Source organism: Mustela nigripes, chromosome 7 (genome assembly GCF_022355385.1).
Source record: "Mustela nigripes isolate SB6536 chromosome 7, MUSNIG.SB6536, whole genome shotgun sequence".
Lineage (NCBI taxonomy): Eukaryota > Metazoa > Chordata > Mammalia > Carnivora > Mustelidae > Mustela > Mustela nigripes.
Window position 1 is genome coordinate 117,764,792 of NC_081563.1, and position 15,601 is coordinate 117,780,392.

The window sequence follows — 15,601 nt, forward strand, 5'->3', positions numbered from 1 at the left end:
TGTACTCCAGAAACCTCTGCTAAACCATTAGCCAAGTATCAACATTAGTGAAACGTGTAATGTAACTGCTGTGTAAAAAGTTAGGCTTCTGAAACATTAAAAACATAATTACATCCCTGTCTGCCTTTTTACATTAAGCACATCTGTTCCCCCCCTAGAGCTATTCCTATAGATCCTTAATGTAAATTTCTACATGTACATTTAAAAGGCAGAACAAGAGAACAGCTTTGTATACAGTGGGATTTGCTAGTTAGGGATAATGAGCACACTGCATTCCTGTTAACATTTTTATTTTTTCAAGGTAACAGGAATTGTATACAAATGACAGTAGACCCTTGCCTCTTTATTTTTATCTAAATAAAAGATAACTCAAGATGAATTCTCAAGAAAGAAAAAAAGCTATATACATAAGGGACTATATCTTCCTTCATCGTCTACTTGGAACCAGTAGTTGTGTTGCTGTCATAGAATCAGGGAAGAGGTTGTGATAAGTTGGAAGAGGTACATATGCTGCTGTTATCATTTTACCTGTTGAAAGAAGCAGATACGAGGGTTTAGCATTTTCACTTAAATTACATCCTTCATAATAATCACGCAGAAAAACAGATGAAACTCACCAGCAAACCACCTGCCATGCAATGCATTGACAGCAGCAATGGCTGCAGCAATTGATGGGCACTTCACATACACGTTGCCCTGAAATATAAAAAGATAAGGGATGTATACAATTTTTCCAAATTTCCTGTAAATAAAAAAACACCTCAGAGCTCTATAATCAAATACTTTTGCATTAGCTAGTATGGACACCTAGAAATTTAATGAAATTAATTTACCCTCCCTGAACTTGTTGTGTTCTTTTTTTCTATGACTTGAAAGCAGCTAAAGAATGAAGGTGCCAGAATTTCATGGCAAACTTTCAACACTACCAACAACATTGCCACACTATGGTCTGATCTAATCTTATTATTAGAGGGGTGTCCTTATGTTGGGGAATATATATTTAGTCACTATGTTAAAATTTATCAGAATTAAAAAAAAAAACAAAAACTTCCTGGGACAGCGGTGGTATGTCCCAAGTACATGTATGAAGGCTAAGTCAAAAAAGAGTAAAACATCCTATCTTTATTAATATCGACCACCTGAGATGAGGTGCATAAAGGGCAGATTAAACTTTTCTGGCTTTAGAGGGGGAAAAAAATACCTGAGCTGAATTTTTGTCAACATAAATATGAATAACTCCTCCATGTTTATTACATTCTTCAATCACATCATCCTTAATCTCTGTATCCCATCCAACTTCTTCTTCTCTGTTAAGAGACAAGTATTAAGGTCTATTAGACACCATTCAAACTTTTAAAAGTTACATATTCATCTGTATAAAAATAAGTCAAGTATGAATTCACTTAACTAATTTAAAAATTGATGTTAGGAGTGTAGTGCATTGGAGAAAATAATCAGGATTTAAGGCACTGTTTAGAACAAAGTTTAATGAATTTTTTAAAGACTTTGAGAGAGCTGGTGCCCAGGTGTGCACACAAGCATGGGGAGGGTCAGAGGGAGACAGAGAAGCAGACTTCCCACTTATCCCAGGAGTCCAACATACCAGGCTTGATCCCAGGAACCTGAGACCATGACCTTAGCCAAGTCAGATAATTACCAACTGAGCCACCCAAACATCCTAGATTATGAATTTCTTAACTCTAAATTAACATTTAAAGTAGTTATGGACATACAGCAAATAATATGTATGTACACCAACAGTTTAACATTAGCCAGACAAAGCTTTAAAAAAAAAAAAAAAAAGATTTTGATATTATCTGGACACCTGGGAGGCTTTATCAGTTAAGTGTCTGCCTTCAGCTCAGGTCACCATCCCAGGGTCCTAGGATCGAGTTCAACATCAGGCTGGCTCCTTGCTCAGTTGAGGAGACTGCTTCCTTCTTTTCTTTTTTTTTTTTAAGATTTTATTTGAGAGAGACTGAAAGTGAGAGAGATTACAGAGGGGAAGGGAGAAGCAGACTCACTGCTAAGTAGAGTCTGCTTCTTGCCTGCCACTCCCCCCTGCTTGTGCTCACACTCTCATACTCCCTCTCTGACAATAAATAAAATCTTTAAAAAAAAAAAAAAGAATCTGGTGTTACCAAAAGAAAACAAGAATCCAAAGCTTGCTCTCTATGGTAAACCATGACTATAAACAATGCGAAGAGCATGTGACAAACTACTGTATATAAAACAATGTTTCATAACATGTAATGGTTCATTTATCAAATCAACTGAAGAGGTTATCTTCATTTACCTCAGAATGTATTACAAATACGATTCATTAAACAAAACAGAAGAGTATGGACTGATAAATAAATGGCATTCTAATCACTGTGCCTAAGCATTAGGACTCTCCATCTACTTGTGATTTCTCTCTGTCAAATAAATAAATAAAATCTTTAAAAAAAAAAAAAGAAATAAACACAAATACAAATGAACAAACGAAACAAGCAAAAGCACACCCATAGAGAACAAAACGGTAACTGCCGGAGGGGAGGACGTTGTAGGGATGGGTAAAATAGGTGAAGCGGAATGGGACATACAAGCTTTCAATTATGAACACAGTACTTCCACAATGATGAAGAGTACAGGATAGGGAATATCAATACAGTATCAATGATACTGTAACAGCCGTCTATGGTGACAAATGGTAAGCTACAGTGAGCATAGCATAAGGTGTAGTGTTTAACAACTATTATGAGCCTGACACTAATGCAGCACATTGTATGTAAAATTACAAGTGATAAACACTGATAGAAAACTTCTGAGAAAAATACTTAGATATAACTGATAAACAACATCTGTATACCTTTTACATCGATTCCAATCTTACAAACACACCCAAATTTAGCAAGAAGGTTATTAAAATACCCTAAGAAAGGATGAAAACTGTTGCTTACTATTTGAAATGTAAAATACATTGAAGCCTCTGGAATGTTAACTTAGAAAAGCTGAATATTAATACTTTCACAGTACAAGATGGCTTTCAACTGCGTAAGTCCACCTATACAGTACTATAAATGTAGTTACTCTTTAAGGTTTTCTATTCTTTTTTTTTTTTTTAAGATTTTCTATTCTTTAGCTTAATGTAAGAATGCAGTACAGAAGATATTTAACATATAAGATATATGTTTATCAACTGTTTATGTTACTATAAGGATTTCAGTCAACAGTAGGCTGCCAGCAGTTAAGTTTTAGAGGAAGTAAAAATTGACACAGATTTTTTGTCCAAGCAGGGATCTGCACCTGTAATCCTCACACTGTTCAAGTGTCAATGGTACATATACCCCCTTTTCTTTTTCTTTTTAAGTTTTTATTTATTTATCGGATAGAGATCATAAGAAGGCAAAGAGGCAAGCAGAGAGAGAGGGGGAAGCAGGCTCCCTGCTGAGCAGAGAGCCCGATGCAGGGCTCAATCTCCGGACGCTGGGATCATGATCTGAGCCAAAGGCAGAAGATTTAACCCAATGAGCCACCCAGGCACCCCTATATACCCCATTTTCAACTTGACCAAAGTGTATTACTTACGTTTGAGGGTTAAACATGTTAGAAAGTTGGAAACACTGTGTTGCAAGAGGCTGAACAGAGGCAGCTGCAGCTAAAGCTGAAGCTAAAAAAATAGAAAAAAAAAAAAAAAAAGAGAGAGAGAGAGAGAAATTAGCTTCATGGAAAATGCATCAGAATAGCCCTGATGAATGTAATAAAACCAAAAACCCCTCTAAATCCCAACTGGGAAACTAGGATAGTCAAGTCACTTCCCTAATTTGCTTAATAATGCTATCAAAGTATCTAATGGTACCCAACTGGAGTTGCCAGAAAACTGAAACAATTTGAAATAGCCAATCTTCAGTTGGAAATTTTATTTTTAAAAGGAAAATTAACCTTTAGGTGTAATCTAAACTCTTTCAATTAGACAAATTTAAAAATCAATCCAGAAAGGCAAAGGATAAAATAGAAGATTGATTTTATAGAACTGCTTGAGTTTATACCCTAAGAAGCAGGGAACGATGAAAATACCGTCTTCTGTTTTTGCCCATGAATATAGTTACGTATTTTCTTTTAAATAAACATTATAAAAGGACTGTTTAACAGAGAAGATGCAGAAAACCATCCATTTAAAATTTAAATCCAGGAATATAAACCCTATTTCAAAATCAAATGAGTATTTTTTAAATGACTAGGTCACAGCACAAGAAACACTAAAAATACCATATATGTTATTATACTACTAAGACACTAATATCCAGGAGCAACATTTAAAACCCATACTGGTTTTAGGTTTGAAATGAGAGCACTGTCCAAAACAGTTCCCCCATTGCTTTTGTATGGGATTCACAAAACATTACCAGTAGCTGTTACAGAACTCACCGTAATCAATATATTTGACCAAATTTCATTCCAATATATAACAACAAACAAAGCTAAGGATAAAACAGTGCATTAGAAATTATGGTAATTAAAATTAACAATCACCTGAGGAAATATCAGATATTATTCCACTGAATAAAAATTAGGGCCATGCATGAAATGCATCATAAAAAATGATTACTTGTTATAATTACAAAAGTGCTTTTTGCCCCTTTATTACTTTATTACTTCAATAAACAAGTTTATTCTTGCATGAAGCTTTGCATGAAAATATAAATGCTTAATAAAGCTAACATGTCCTATTCCATTCAGAAAGGGTGAAGATGTAACCATGCTTATGTTATAATGAATATAAAAATGAGACCCATCGTGTACTTTATCATAAACAAATGGAAATATTCTTGAAAATAAACACTAGCTTATTATAAAACTGAGAACTACTTTATTTTTTTTTCATTTTCTTAAATGAATTAGGACATAAATTTAGAAAATATGTGATAGGAACATTCCAGCTCCACCTAGATGAATGCAGAACACAATGAATTCAGCACAGAAATATAGCGAATAGAAAAATCCACTACTTAAACTTTTTAAAATCTGTTGCAAAAAGAATTGAGTGTTAACTGTCTCACTTACTGGAAAAAAATTAAAATACACATTTAATTCCTATCACGGAACATGGTAGACATTATCATATAGAATCATTCTCCTAAACAACTTTTAAGTACAACCTATGAAAGATGGGATACTGAATTAGCTCAACAGCAAAATACTATAAACAAATGGCAGAGATTTGGCAATCAAAAACAAGATAAAATAGCCTACTTTAGAAATAATTATTTCAATCTTTGAAATATGCATGCAATTTAGTTCTGGCTAACTGCCTCATTGCTTGGTACTATTAATACAAATCACTGAAGTTAGAGTCCTTAACCTTACGTTAATTAAGTTCAGACTCCTGAAAGATTTATGTGCTGAAACAACAAATTCCATTTTCTGACTTCTACACAAAACAATCAGAACACAAAGATAAACATACAAAACTAAAGATAATGCCAAACTAAGCAACAAATGCACATGCACAGACATTTTAATTTTGTTCCTCGGAACTGTTATGGTTTGGATTAAGCCAACTGAAATGTACATTAATTGATGGCTTAATGTATATACACCATATGTCATTCTTTAAAAAAATCCAAAATGTAACAAGTGATATAATAACTATGTCTTGCTACAATGACATCTATTTCAAAGACAAATAAAAAGCTCAACTCACCTTCAGTCTGTTGAGAAAGTCTTGTTTGCAAATCTATAACAAAAGAGAATTCTACAGCTCAGTGCAGGAACAATGAAGAGCCTCAACTAACAGGGTAAATGTCAGGAAAGCATTAATAAAAGAGGACTACATAGCAGGGTTTATCAAAATAAACTTCTAGTAAAACCTGGCAGCCAAACCTCCTTCCCCATTCCTCATTGACAAGGCTTTGGGGCCTTTGTGTCTTTCCTCCTATCCTAGAAAACTTCTTATGCCTCTGTCCTCCTACTCCTAGTACTCTACCACATCTCCTATGTATTCCACATACTACTCTTCACATGGGAATAATGGGAAATGGGGAAAGGGAAGCACACCGGTCAGAAAATCCATGAAAACCCTGATCTTGAGAATTCAATTCCAAGTACTTGGGATATTCAACTCTAGCGAGAAGATGACAGTTTAATCAGATCTGGTTTCCTGGCATAGTATGGAAATTTAATGAAGCAGAAATAAATTTTAACCAAGATCACTATAATCTATGAAATACAAGAAGAATTCAATCATCTAGTCACTATCAAAAATAAGAATAAGGGGGATGTTTACCAGTGTATTTCCCCATATAATCATTAAATTCTCCAGGGGAAGTGAAGTTAACAGAAAGCTGCTTAGCACTGAAAACAGCAGCAAATGTTAAAAAAAAAAAAAAAAGTCACTGTGCTATCTTGAAGTTAAAAACTATGAAAATACATAACATAAAAATTATTTAGATCCAGTAACTAATTTTTATTAACATGTGATTTAACTGTAACACGTTATCATCATCATCTAGGTGTCTTCCTGAGTACAGAAAAAAAAATTTTAAATGGGCAAAAATGACACCTGCTTGCTCAGTAGACAGTGCAACTCCAACTCAGGGTTATGAGTTCAATCCCCTCAATGGACGCAGACATTGCTTAAAAATAGAATCTCAAAAGGTGGGGCAATAACTGAAAGGAATCGGCACCCCAAGTTATGCTGAGATAAAATATACTTGGGTCCTAGGGGCTCAAAACTGGTATCTGAGGGAGTTCAAGAAATGTAACTGGTATATACTGAAGGAACGTGAAGATATGACTGTCAAACTTTATAACACAATTTGTCTTTTCTTTCCATATAATAGGGAAAAAAATCTACCATAAGGGATGCCTGGCTGCCTCAGTCGGAAGAGCACAGGACTCTTGATCTCAGGGTTTTGAGTTCAAGCCCCACAGTGGATGTAGAATTTACTTGAATAAATGAAAACTTAAAAAAAAAAAAAAAAAACCCACACTATTTTAAGGGTATGTAAATCCCTATCAAGATTTCAAAATTGATTTTAAAGGTCATTTGTAACAAGTTAGGAAACAAAGTAAAGGATTCATAAAGATAAGGACTCTACTTTAGGAACAACTTAAATTTCTAAAATAAAGTGGATAGAGTAAAGACTCACCCTTGGTTTTAAAAAAACAGCTTTAAAGAACTTAGGAGAAAGGGCTTTGGACACACTGAAAAGCAATTTATAGCATTTCAACAAGAGGTAAGATTTTAAATGATGACTATCAGGAGAAAGATACCAAAGTTAATGTAAATATTTACCTAAAAATTGAGAGATTATTAATTCAGTAGCGATAACAATCTATGGGAATCGTAAGAAGAAAGAATCAAACTTTATAATCATCTCAATAAACACTAGTAAGGGTGAATATAACAAATACAGATAACTGGCTTCTCAGCCAATCCACATGCACCTTTACAGAATTCTAGTTGATCACAATCAGCCCACCTTAACTACGAACTGCACAGTAAATGTGCCCAAGAAGGTGTAGCCATATATTATGCATTGAGAAATAATGGCTAAGGATAGTTATAATATCTAATTTTCAAAAATCTTCAATTAGGTGAAGATACTGTTTATGAAGAACATCAAATCAACATATTTGATACCGCACCCAGGATATAACATAAGATTGTTGAGAAACAAACCCTATGTTACTACACCAAATCCCCAAAGACAGCAGACAAATATTCACTACCCTCTAGTGAAATAACTAGAATATGATAAACAGTCAGCATTTTCTAAAATTATTAAAGGAATGATCTGAACAATGGGAAGCAATATGAGGTTAGTTTTCAGATTAAACAGCAAGTCTATTTATTGACGTAAAGACTTTATTTATTATAGACAGAGAAAGCAAAGGAGAGAACACAAGCATGGGGCAGCTGGAGAGGCAGAAGCAGGCTCCCTGCTGAGCAGGATGTCCATTATGGGGCTCCATCCCTGGACGGCCAGATTAGGACCTGAGCCAAAGACAGATGCTTAACGAGTAAGCCACCCAGGTGCCCCTGAATAGCAAGTTTAAAAGCATAGACTGAGTTACATTTCTGGAAGGGATGGGTTCCTTAATGTCCTTGATTAAACCAAGTGACATTCTTTGGCTATTTGGTGACTCAAGCAATTAAATGTCTAATACTTGTTTATAGAGTCAAAACAATTCAGTGATAATTGGGGAGTTTTCCAGCGACTCAAAACACAGAAGTCCATTAATGGTTATGATTTTTCCCCATAAAGACAAGCAAGTATGGTTTTATAAAAAAAAAGATTCACTTATTTGAGAGAAAGAGAGGGAGAGACAGTGTAAGTGCTACCAGCAGAGGGAGAAGGGGAAAGCATCTCAAGCAGACTCCATTGCCCTATGCAGAATCTATGATGTGGGCATGATGTCACGACCCTGAGATCATGACCTGACTGAAATCAAGAGACCAATGCTTAACCCACTAGCCACCCAGGCACCCTGGTTCTGTCAAAAGTTTTATAAATACCTATCAGATTTCAAAATAAATAATAGAATCTGACAGGAGAAACACAAAAACAGAAAAGGCAGATTTTCTCAAGTTACAAACGTGGGGACATCCACTAAAAGGGAAACAATGAAAAGGCCTTTCTCTCTTAATAACAAAATAAAAAGCAGAAAGATTCTCTCCTTTAATTAATAAGCTTTTGATTTAAATGGAAATCATTAATCAATCATAAATGATTCTGTCCTTTAATTAATAAGCTTTTGATTTAAATGGAAATTATAAATCACTCAACTACATAAAGAGGTCCATGAATCAATCATGGACATTTATGTATATTCAGATGCAGTACTGTGGTCTTAAACTTACAAACTGTCATTTACAGAGTCTCACTTTGTAGATAGTATTCATAATACAAAGTGCCATACTTTCATGGGATATAGATTTTCTGTTTTCCAAGGTCCAAAATACAAATGGTTCTTCTTACATGTTCTAAAAGCAAGTTCTTCAATATTTCAAAATTAAATGCTACCCTGGCTGACAGGTTTTGATTAGCATCAAGGTTTATAAAAGGAAATTTGAGGAACTTAAGCCAAACGAAAACAGTGTTTATCATAAACCAAAGCTCCTGTTACACAACTACAATAGACCATTGCTTCTCTATTTTCCGGCCCTGTTCATGAGTTCCCATTCCCCTAACTGAAAATCTCAAAATACCATGTACTGTTTAGATGAAAGCACTCTTGGTATTGTTAATTATTTTACATAAAGCTTGATTTAAAGGTCCCTAATAGTTTTCTCAACTCAAACATTACAAAGAAACATTTCTTGAAAACAATATACATTTTAGTATTTAAGGAAAGTTATGGATTTACAAAGGTCTAACAGGTAATTCCAACTAAAAATGGTATGTAGGGTTCAAGAAAATGCCCTGATAGCCTATTATTATTAGTGAATAATTCTATTCTGTATTTCCATTTCCTTTAAATTTACAGGCTAAAAAGTACTTGATGAATTGAATTCTCAGTAAGTCCTTTTAAATGCAAAAATTTGGCAAATTTTCGAATTAGGTGAAAAACAACGATTTCAAATTAGAAAAGATTCAATTCCTACCTGCCACAGCACCAAATGCCAAAGAGCCACTCATTTGTAGAGCCTGCTGTGCTGCTGGTGGAATCTGCAAACCTGTACCTGTGTAAAAGAAATCAGATCTTACAGTCCTTACTATGTTAAGAGTAGAAAACCCCAATTTTCTGGGTGCTTACTACTACCAAAGTTACTTCACTATAAGTATTTACAAGCAAGACTTGTAATCTGGGCAACTGAGGATATAAATATCATTAAGAAAGCAAAAGGAATCCTGTAATGTATGCTATGGCACTTAAAAGGCACCACCACAAAGTAGATTCCATTAGAACTTTTTAAAGTAGCCTCATCTATGAAATTGCATTTACCACCCAAGAATAATAAGGTCAGGGGCACCTGGGTGGCTCAGTGGTTTAAAGCCTCTGCCTTCGGCTCAGATCATGATCCCAGGGTCCTGGGATCGAGCCCCGCTCTCTGCTCAGCAGGGAGCCTGCCTCCTCCTCTCTCTCTCTCTGCCTGCCTCTCTGCATACTTGTAATCTGTCTCTCTGTCAAATAAATAAATAAATAAATAAAATCTTAAAAAAAAAAAAAGAATAATAAGGTCAACCACAAAGTAAAAAAAAAATATTTTCTGAGTCTGTGTCGGTTACCTTACTCATTACTCATTACCATATCCACAATAAATCATTCACAACACATGTGAAAACTTACCTTCTGCAAGTCTTGCCATTAATTGGAGACGACCAGTTGTTCCCAAGTCAATTCCAGTCCTTTCCAGTTCATCACTGTCCAAGAATGAGCTAGCACTAGAAGCATCAGTACGTTCAGTAACATGACCAACTTTCATTGGTCTTCCTGCTAACTCAAATCCATTAAGCTGTTCCAAAGCCTTCTTGGCACATTCTGAATCAGAAAACTGTAATTGAGGTAAAGGTGAAGTCCAGTATGTGAGTTCATGTATACACCTAAGGTAAGCTTACTTATTAAGTCTAGTCTATTCAATAATTATACAAGTGGATGGATGGGAAAGTAGAATTTCTAGCTTTAAGTAATATAACCAGATCACAAACTCATTCAAATTCGTTTTGTTAATATGATGGTTTAAACAGCAAGGTATTACGAAATGACACCAAAATTCAGAAATAAGAAATCTTAGTAAGAGAGCATATGAATAAAGTAATTTTCCCCAAATCAAAACTCTTTTTAATGTGCTCAGATAAACTAAAATGGTGCTTTATTTCCTATCATAAAAAAAGAGCTATTGGTGTGCTTGGGTGGTTCAGTTAATTAAGTACACTGCCTTCAGCCTCAGGTCATGATCCCAGAGTCCTAGGATCGAGTCCCACAACAGACTCCATGCTCAGGAGGGAGCCTGCCTCTCCCTCTACTGGCTGCTTCCTTTGCTTCTGCTGTCAAATAACTAAACAAAATCTTTAAACAGAAAAATTAAAAGTTCACTCAGCTGTTATTAATACAAAATTGTGGGTCATTTTATTGCCAATAAAATCATAAAAATATTTTCTTTAAATCATGGAAATTCTTGATGCCCAGGATGCAAACACAAACTTAGTTGCACATTAATTCTCATTTTTAACGGGACACACACACACACGACACAATGATGACAACAACCTCCCAGCAATCCCACAGCTTAGTATCTCATCAGTATGACTCAAAACATTTTCTACTGAGAAAAAAAAATTAGACACTTAACAAAACATTTATGAACACACAGCAGAACCATGTAAATTAAAATAATCTAAGCTTTGTACATAGATAACTAAATCATAGCAAACAGTTCACACATAGTTGGTATTAAAGAGATTTGTTTTTTCTTATTAACATATAATGAACTATTAGCCCCAGGGGTACAGGTCTGTGAATCCCCAGGTTTACACACTTCACAGCACTCACCACAGCACATACCCTCCCCAAAGTCCAAAACCCAACCACCCTCTCCCTACCCGCCTCTCCCCAAAAACCCTCAGTTTGTTTTGTGAGATTAAGAGTCTCTTATGGGTTGTCTCCCTCCCTATCCCCCCTTGTATCATTTATTAAAGATATTTTTAATAGGGGCAGGTCATGATCCTGGACTCTTGGGAATGAATGAGTCCCAAATTGAGCTCCCTGCTTAATAAGGGAGTCGCCTTTTCCCTCCCCCTTCCCCCTGCTCCTCTTCTCTCTCAAAAAAGATCTTTTTTTTTTTTAAAAAAAGTTACTAGCAGGGGCGCCTGGGTGGCTCAGTGGTTTAAAGCCTCTGCTTTCGGCTCAGGTCATGGTCTCAGGGTCCTGGGATTGAGCCCCACATTGGGCTCTCTGCTCAGCAGGGAGCCTGCTTCCTCCTCTCTCTCTGCCTGCCTGTCTACTTATGATCTCTCTGTCAAATAAATAAATAAAATCTTTAAAAATAAAATAAAACCCATTTATGAAAAAAAAAAGAGTATCAAGACACTTGCATTCAACTGCCAGAAACATCACAAAAACTATTACAGACCAAAAAAACCTCATAATGGGGTCATAAATTTCAATCTTGTGGATACTAGCTATATAAATTAACTATATTCACTGTAAGAGAAAACTGGCTAAGCAAGCACCAACATTTGATATAAATGCCTACTGAAGACAAACTATTTTAAACCATTTGAAAAAAGAACCAAGCACCTTTACCCACTATCAATAACTAAAGTATTACTATAGTACTTTGGTCTAAAACCTTAAGTCATTCAATCAATCAAAATTTATATCATAATGTTAACAATAGGAACTGCTTACCGTAATAAATCCATATCCCTTAGATCGACCTGTTTCACTATCCATCATGAGCTGGATACTTTCAATCTAAAAAATAAAAATAATTATTATGTAACTGCAAAGGAGGAAGCAAAAGCATTTTATTCCTTGACACATGATTTAAAGTCTCCCCACCTAAAAACAAAAACAATTCATCTCAACCCATCTCCAAAAGTACTTCTGAAAGCCTAGATGCTTCTCAAACAAGAAGTTATGCACTGTAGAATAAAAAGTACAATTTTCTGCCTCAAAAACAAACCACTAGGGGCGCCTGGTGGCTCAGTGGGTTAAAGCCTCTGCCTTCAGCTGAACCCACTTCCTCCTCTCTCTCTGCCTACCTTTCTGCCTACTTGTGATACCTATCTGTTAAATCAAAAATAAAAAATAAAAAGAAAGAAAAACAAAACAAAACAAAAAACCCCACAACACTAAAAACCAGAGATCCTTTGTAAACTACAATCAGGTGCTAGAAATTAACATTTTGTTTTCTTTCCATTATGCTAAAAACACAAAATTCCCAATTATATCAGACATGACAAATTGTCCAAGATGCTGGAATAACTAAAAACAAGGGCACCTGGCTGGCTCAGTCAATAGCCCATGCAATTCGTGGTCTCATGGTTTTGAGTTCAAGTCAAATAGTGGGTGTAAACATTATTTAAAAATCTTGGGACACATGGGTGACTCAATCTGTTAAGCATCTGCCTTTGGCTCAGGTCATGATCCCACCCCGGAGTCCTGGGATGGAGTCCCACAGACTCCTTGCTCAGGGGGAGCATGATTCTCCCTCAGACTGTATTCCCCCAGCTTGTGTGCATGCGTACTCTCTGACAAATAAAAAATTCAAGAGAGACAAAATAAAAATAAAATAAAAATCTTACAAACAGGGACACCTGGGTGGCAGTTACGTGCCTGACTCCTGGTTTCAGCTCAGCTCATGATTTCATGATTTAGAGATCAAGCCCTCCATCATACTCCACACTCAATCTGCTTGAAACTATCTCCTCTGTCCCCAACCCTGCTTCTCCCAAATAAATCAATCTTCTAAAAAATCTTAAGAATAAAATCAACCCTGAATGCAGATGATCACTGCACAACTCTGGATAGCCATTTAAAAGGCAATGAATTGTTCACTTGAAGCAGGTGAAGTTCATGGTTTGTGTACTATACCCCAGTATTTCAATACAGCTGTTCATACACAGAGAGCATAAAAAATTAAAATACAGCATGGATGTACTCTATTTCTTCATGTCCGGTAATTTCAGGAATGCACTAACTTTGTAGTCACTGACCAAAAAAAAAAAAGATTTGTATGCGAAGTGTGCGCTCATTTCTAATTTAATTTAATAAAAAGTCCACAGTCAACACCCAACTTTTATCATTATGCACTCTTTAAACAGTTTAACAAAGGGGCTGAATGGAAATAGTGAAAAAGTATATCCAAGGGAAATGAAAATTAGTAGTGGATGCAGTATTAACAGTTACCAACATTTTTATCCACAGCCACATAATGAATATTTTAAACTACAGTACAACCCACTATTATTAACATTTATTCTAAAATAAAATGTCATGATAAAATGAGGACCAAGTGAACACGAAGTCTAACTACTTAACTGAGTAGATAGAGAAAAGGTTCTGTACATATACCTTAATGTTCCGAAAGGCCAAAAACAAGCATCCAAAGAACATCAACAGGGGGTACCTAGCTTGCTCAGTCAGAACATCATGCAACTCTTGACCTTGGGGCCATAAGTTTGGGCACCCACATTGGTGAGATAGATTACACTTAAAAAAAAAAAAAAAAAAAAAAAAAAACAACAAAAAAAAACCCCCGGGTGTCTGGGTGGCTCAGTAGGTTAAAGCCTCTGCCTTCAGCTCAGGTTATGATCCCAAGGTCCTGGGATCAGAGCTCCACATTGGGCTCTCTGCTCAGCAGGGAGCCTGCTTCCCTTCCTCTCTCTGCCTGCCTCTCTGCCTACTTGAGATCTCTGTCAAATAAATAAATAAATAAATAAATCTTTAAAAATAAATAAATAAATAGATAGATAAATAACCCCCCTCCCCCCAAAGACCCAACTAAGGAAAACAAAATCTCTCGTTCCAAATGCACCGGAAACTCTCATCATTCATATTGACTTGGAAAAAAGTGATTGCTTCTAATACTATATGCATTTCACTGCAGCATTATGAATGACAACACTAAGATTCTTATCTTCAAATGTTATCCTTCTTTCAGAGATACTACCTTAATCTAAGATGCCACAAAACCCTCTCAGAACCACTCTTTCCCATCTTACTATTAAACCTCATTGAAACATGACAAAGTAGAAACACAGAATTATTATGCAGTTATATTGTAAGAAGAACCTATCAAGGATCATTGAAAATAATGGGACTTACCCTTCCAAAAGGCTCAAAGATTCCCCGAAGCATATCTTCAGTTATGTTAAAGTGTAACGAGCCCACATAAAGCCTCATAGGTCCAGCACTTCCCTTCTGTAGATTGTTCGCCATTGCTGCAGCTCTGTTTTTTTCTGCCTGCAAGTTGTAAGAAAAAATGCACATCACAGAGCACTAATTCAAATCATTTTTTTAGAGATTTTATTTATTTATCTGACAGAAAAAGAGGGAATACAAGCAGGGAAAGGGAGAAGGAGAAGCAGGCTTCCCACTGAGCCGGGAGCCCGATGAGGGGCTTAATCCCAGGATGCTGGGATAATGACCTGAGCGGAAGGCAGATGCTTAACAACTGAGCCACCCAGGCACCCCTCACATCTTTTTTTTTTTTAAGATTTTATTTATTTTTTTGACAGAGAGAGATCACAAGTAGACAGAGAAGCAGGCAGAGGGTGAGGGGTAAGCAGGCCCCCTGCTGAGAAGAGAGCAGGATTTGGGGCTCAATCCCAGGACCCTGGGAGCATGACCTAAGCTGAAAGCAGAGGCTTAACCCACTGAGCCACCCAGGCACCCCCCCACTTTTTTTTTTTTTTTGAAGATTTTGATTATTTGACCAAGAGAAACACAGCAAGAGGGGACACAAGCAGGGGGAGCGGGAGAGGGAAAAGCAGGCTTCCCAGGGATCAGGGAACCTGGATGCAGGGCCTGATCCCCAGGACCCTGGGATCATGACCCAAGCTGAAGGCAGATGCTTAATGACTGAACCACCCAGGCCCCCTAATCCAAATCATTTTAATCATAGTAAAATCCTATTCATTTTAGGTTTGCTTAATGACAAGTAATA

General features: G+C 36.1%; 1 protein-coding gene across 6 annotated transcripts in view; it reads right to left on the reverse strand.

Moving 5' to 3' along the window:
• Nucleotides 1-273: 273 nt before the first annotated feature.
• The window catches only part of RBM39 (RNA binding motif protein 39), a 30,938-nt gene continuing 15,610 nt past the window's right edge, over nucleotides 274-15,601 (reverse strand). For 4 of the 6 annotated variants that reach the window (XM_059406914.1, XM_059406910.1, XM_059406909.1 and 1 more), the window contains 9 exons: nucleotides 14,761-14,898; nucleotides 12,340-12,405; nucleotides 10,279-10,483; nucleotides 9,593-9,670; nucleotides 5,687-5,737; nucleotides 3,571-3,652; nucleotides 1,202-1,307; nucleotides 618-696; nucleotides 274-528 (listed from right to left, as the gene is read on the reverse strand). In XM_059406914.1, coding sequence (XP_059262897.1) covers nucleotides 428-528; nucleotides 618-696; nucleotides 1,202-1,307; nucleotides 3,571-3,652; nucleotides 5,687-5,737; nucleotides 9,593-9,670; nucleotides 10,279-10,483; nucleotides 12,340-12,405; nucleotides 14,761-14,898 — 906 coding nt within the window. In that variant the 3' untranslated portion in view covers nucleotides 274-427. The remainder of the gene's footprint in view (nucleotides 529-617; nucleotides 697-1,201; nucleotides 1,308-3,570; nucleotides 3,653-5,686; nucleotides 5,738-9,592; nucleotides 9,671-10,278; nucleotides 10,484-12,339; nucleotides 12,406-14,760; nucleotides 14,899-15,601) is intronic. The other 2 variants (XM_059406915.1, XM_059406912.1) reach the window with 1 other exon arrangement.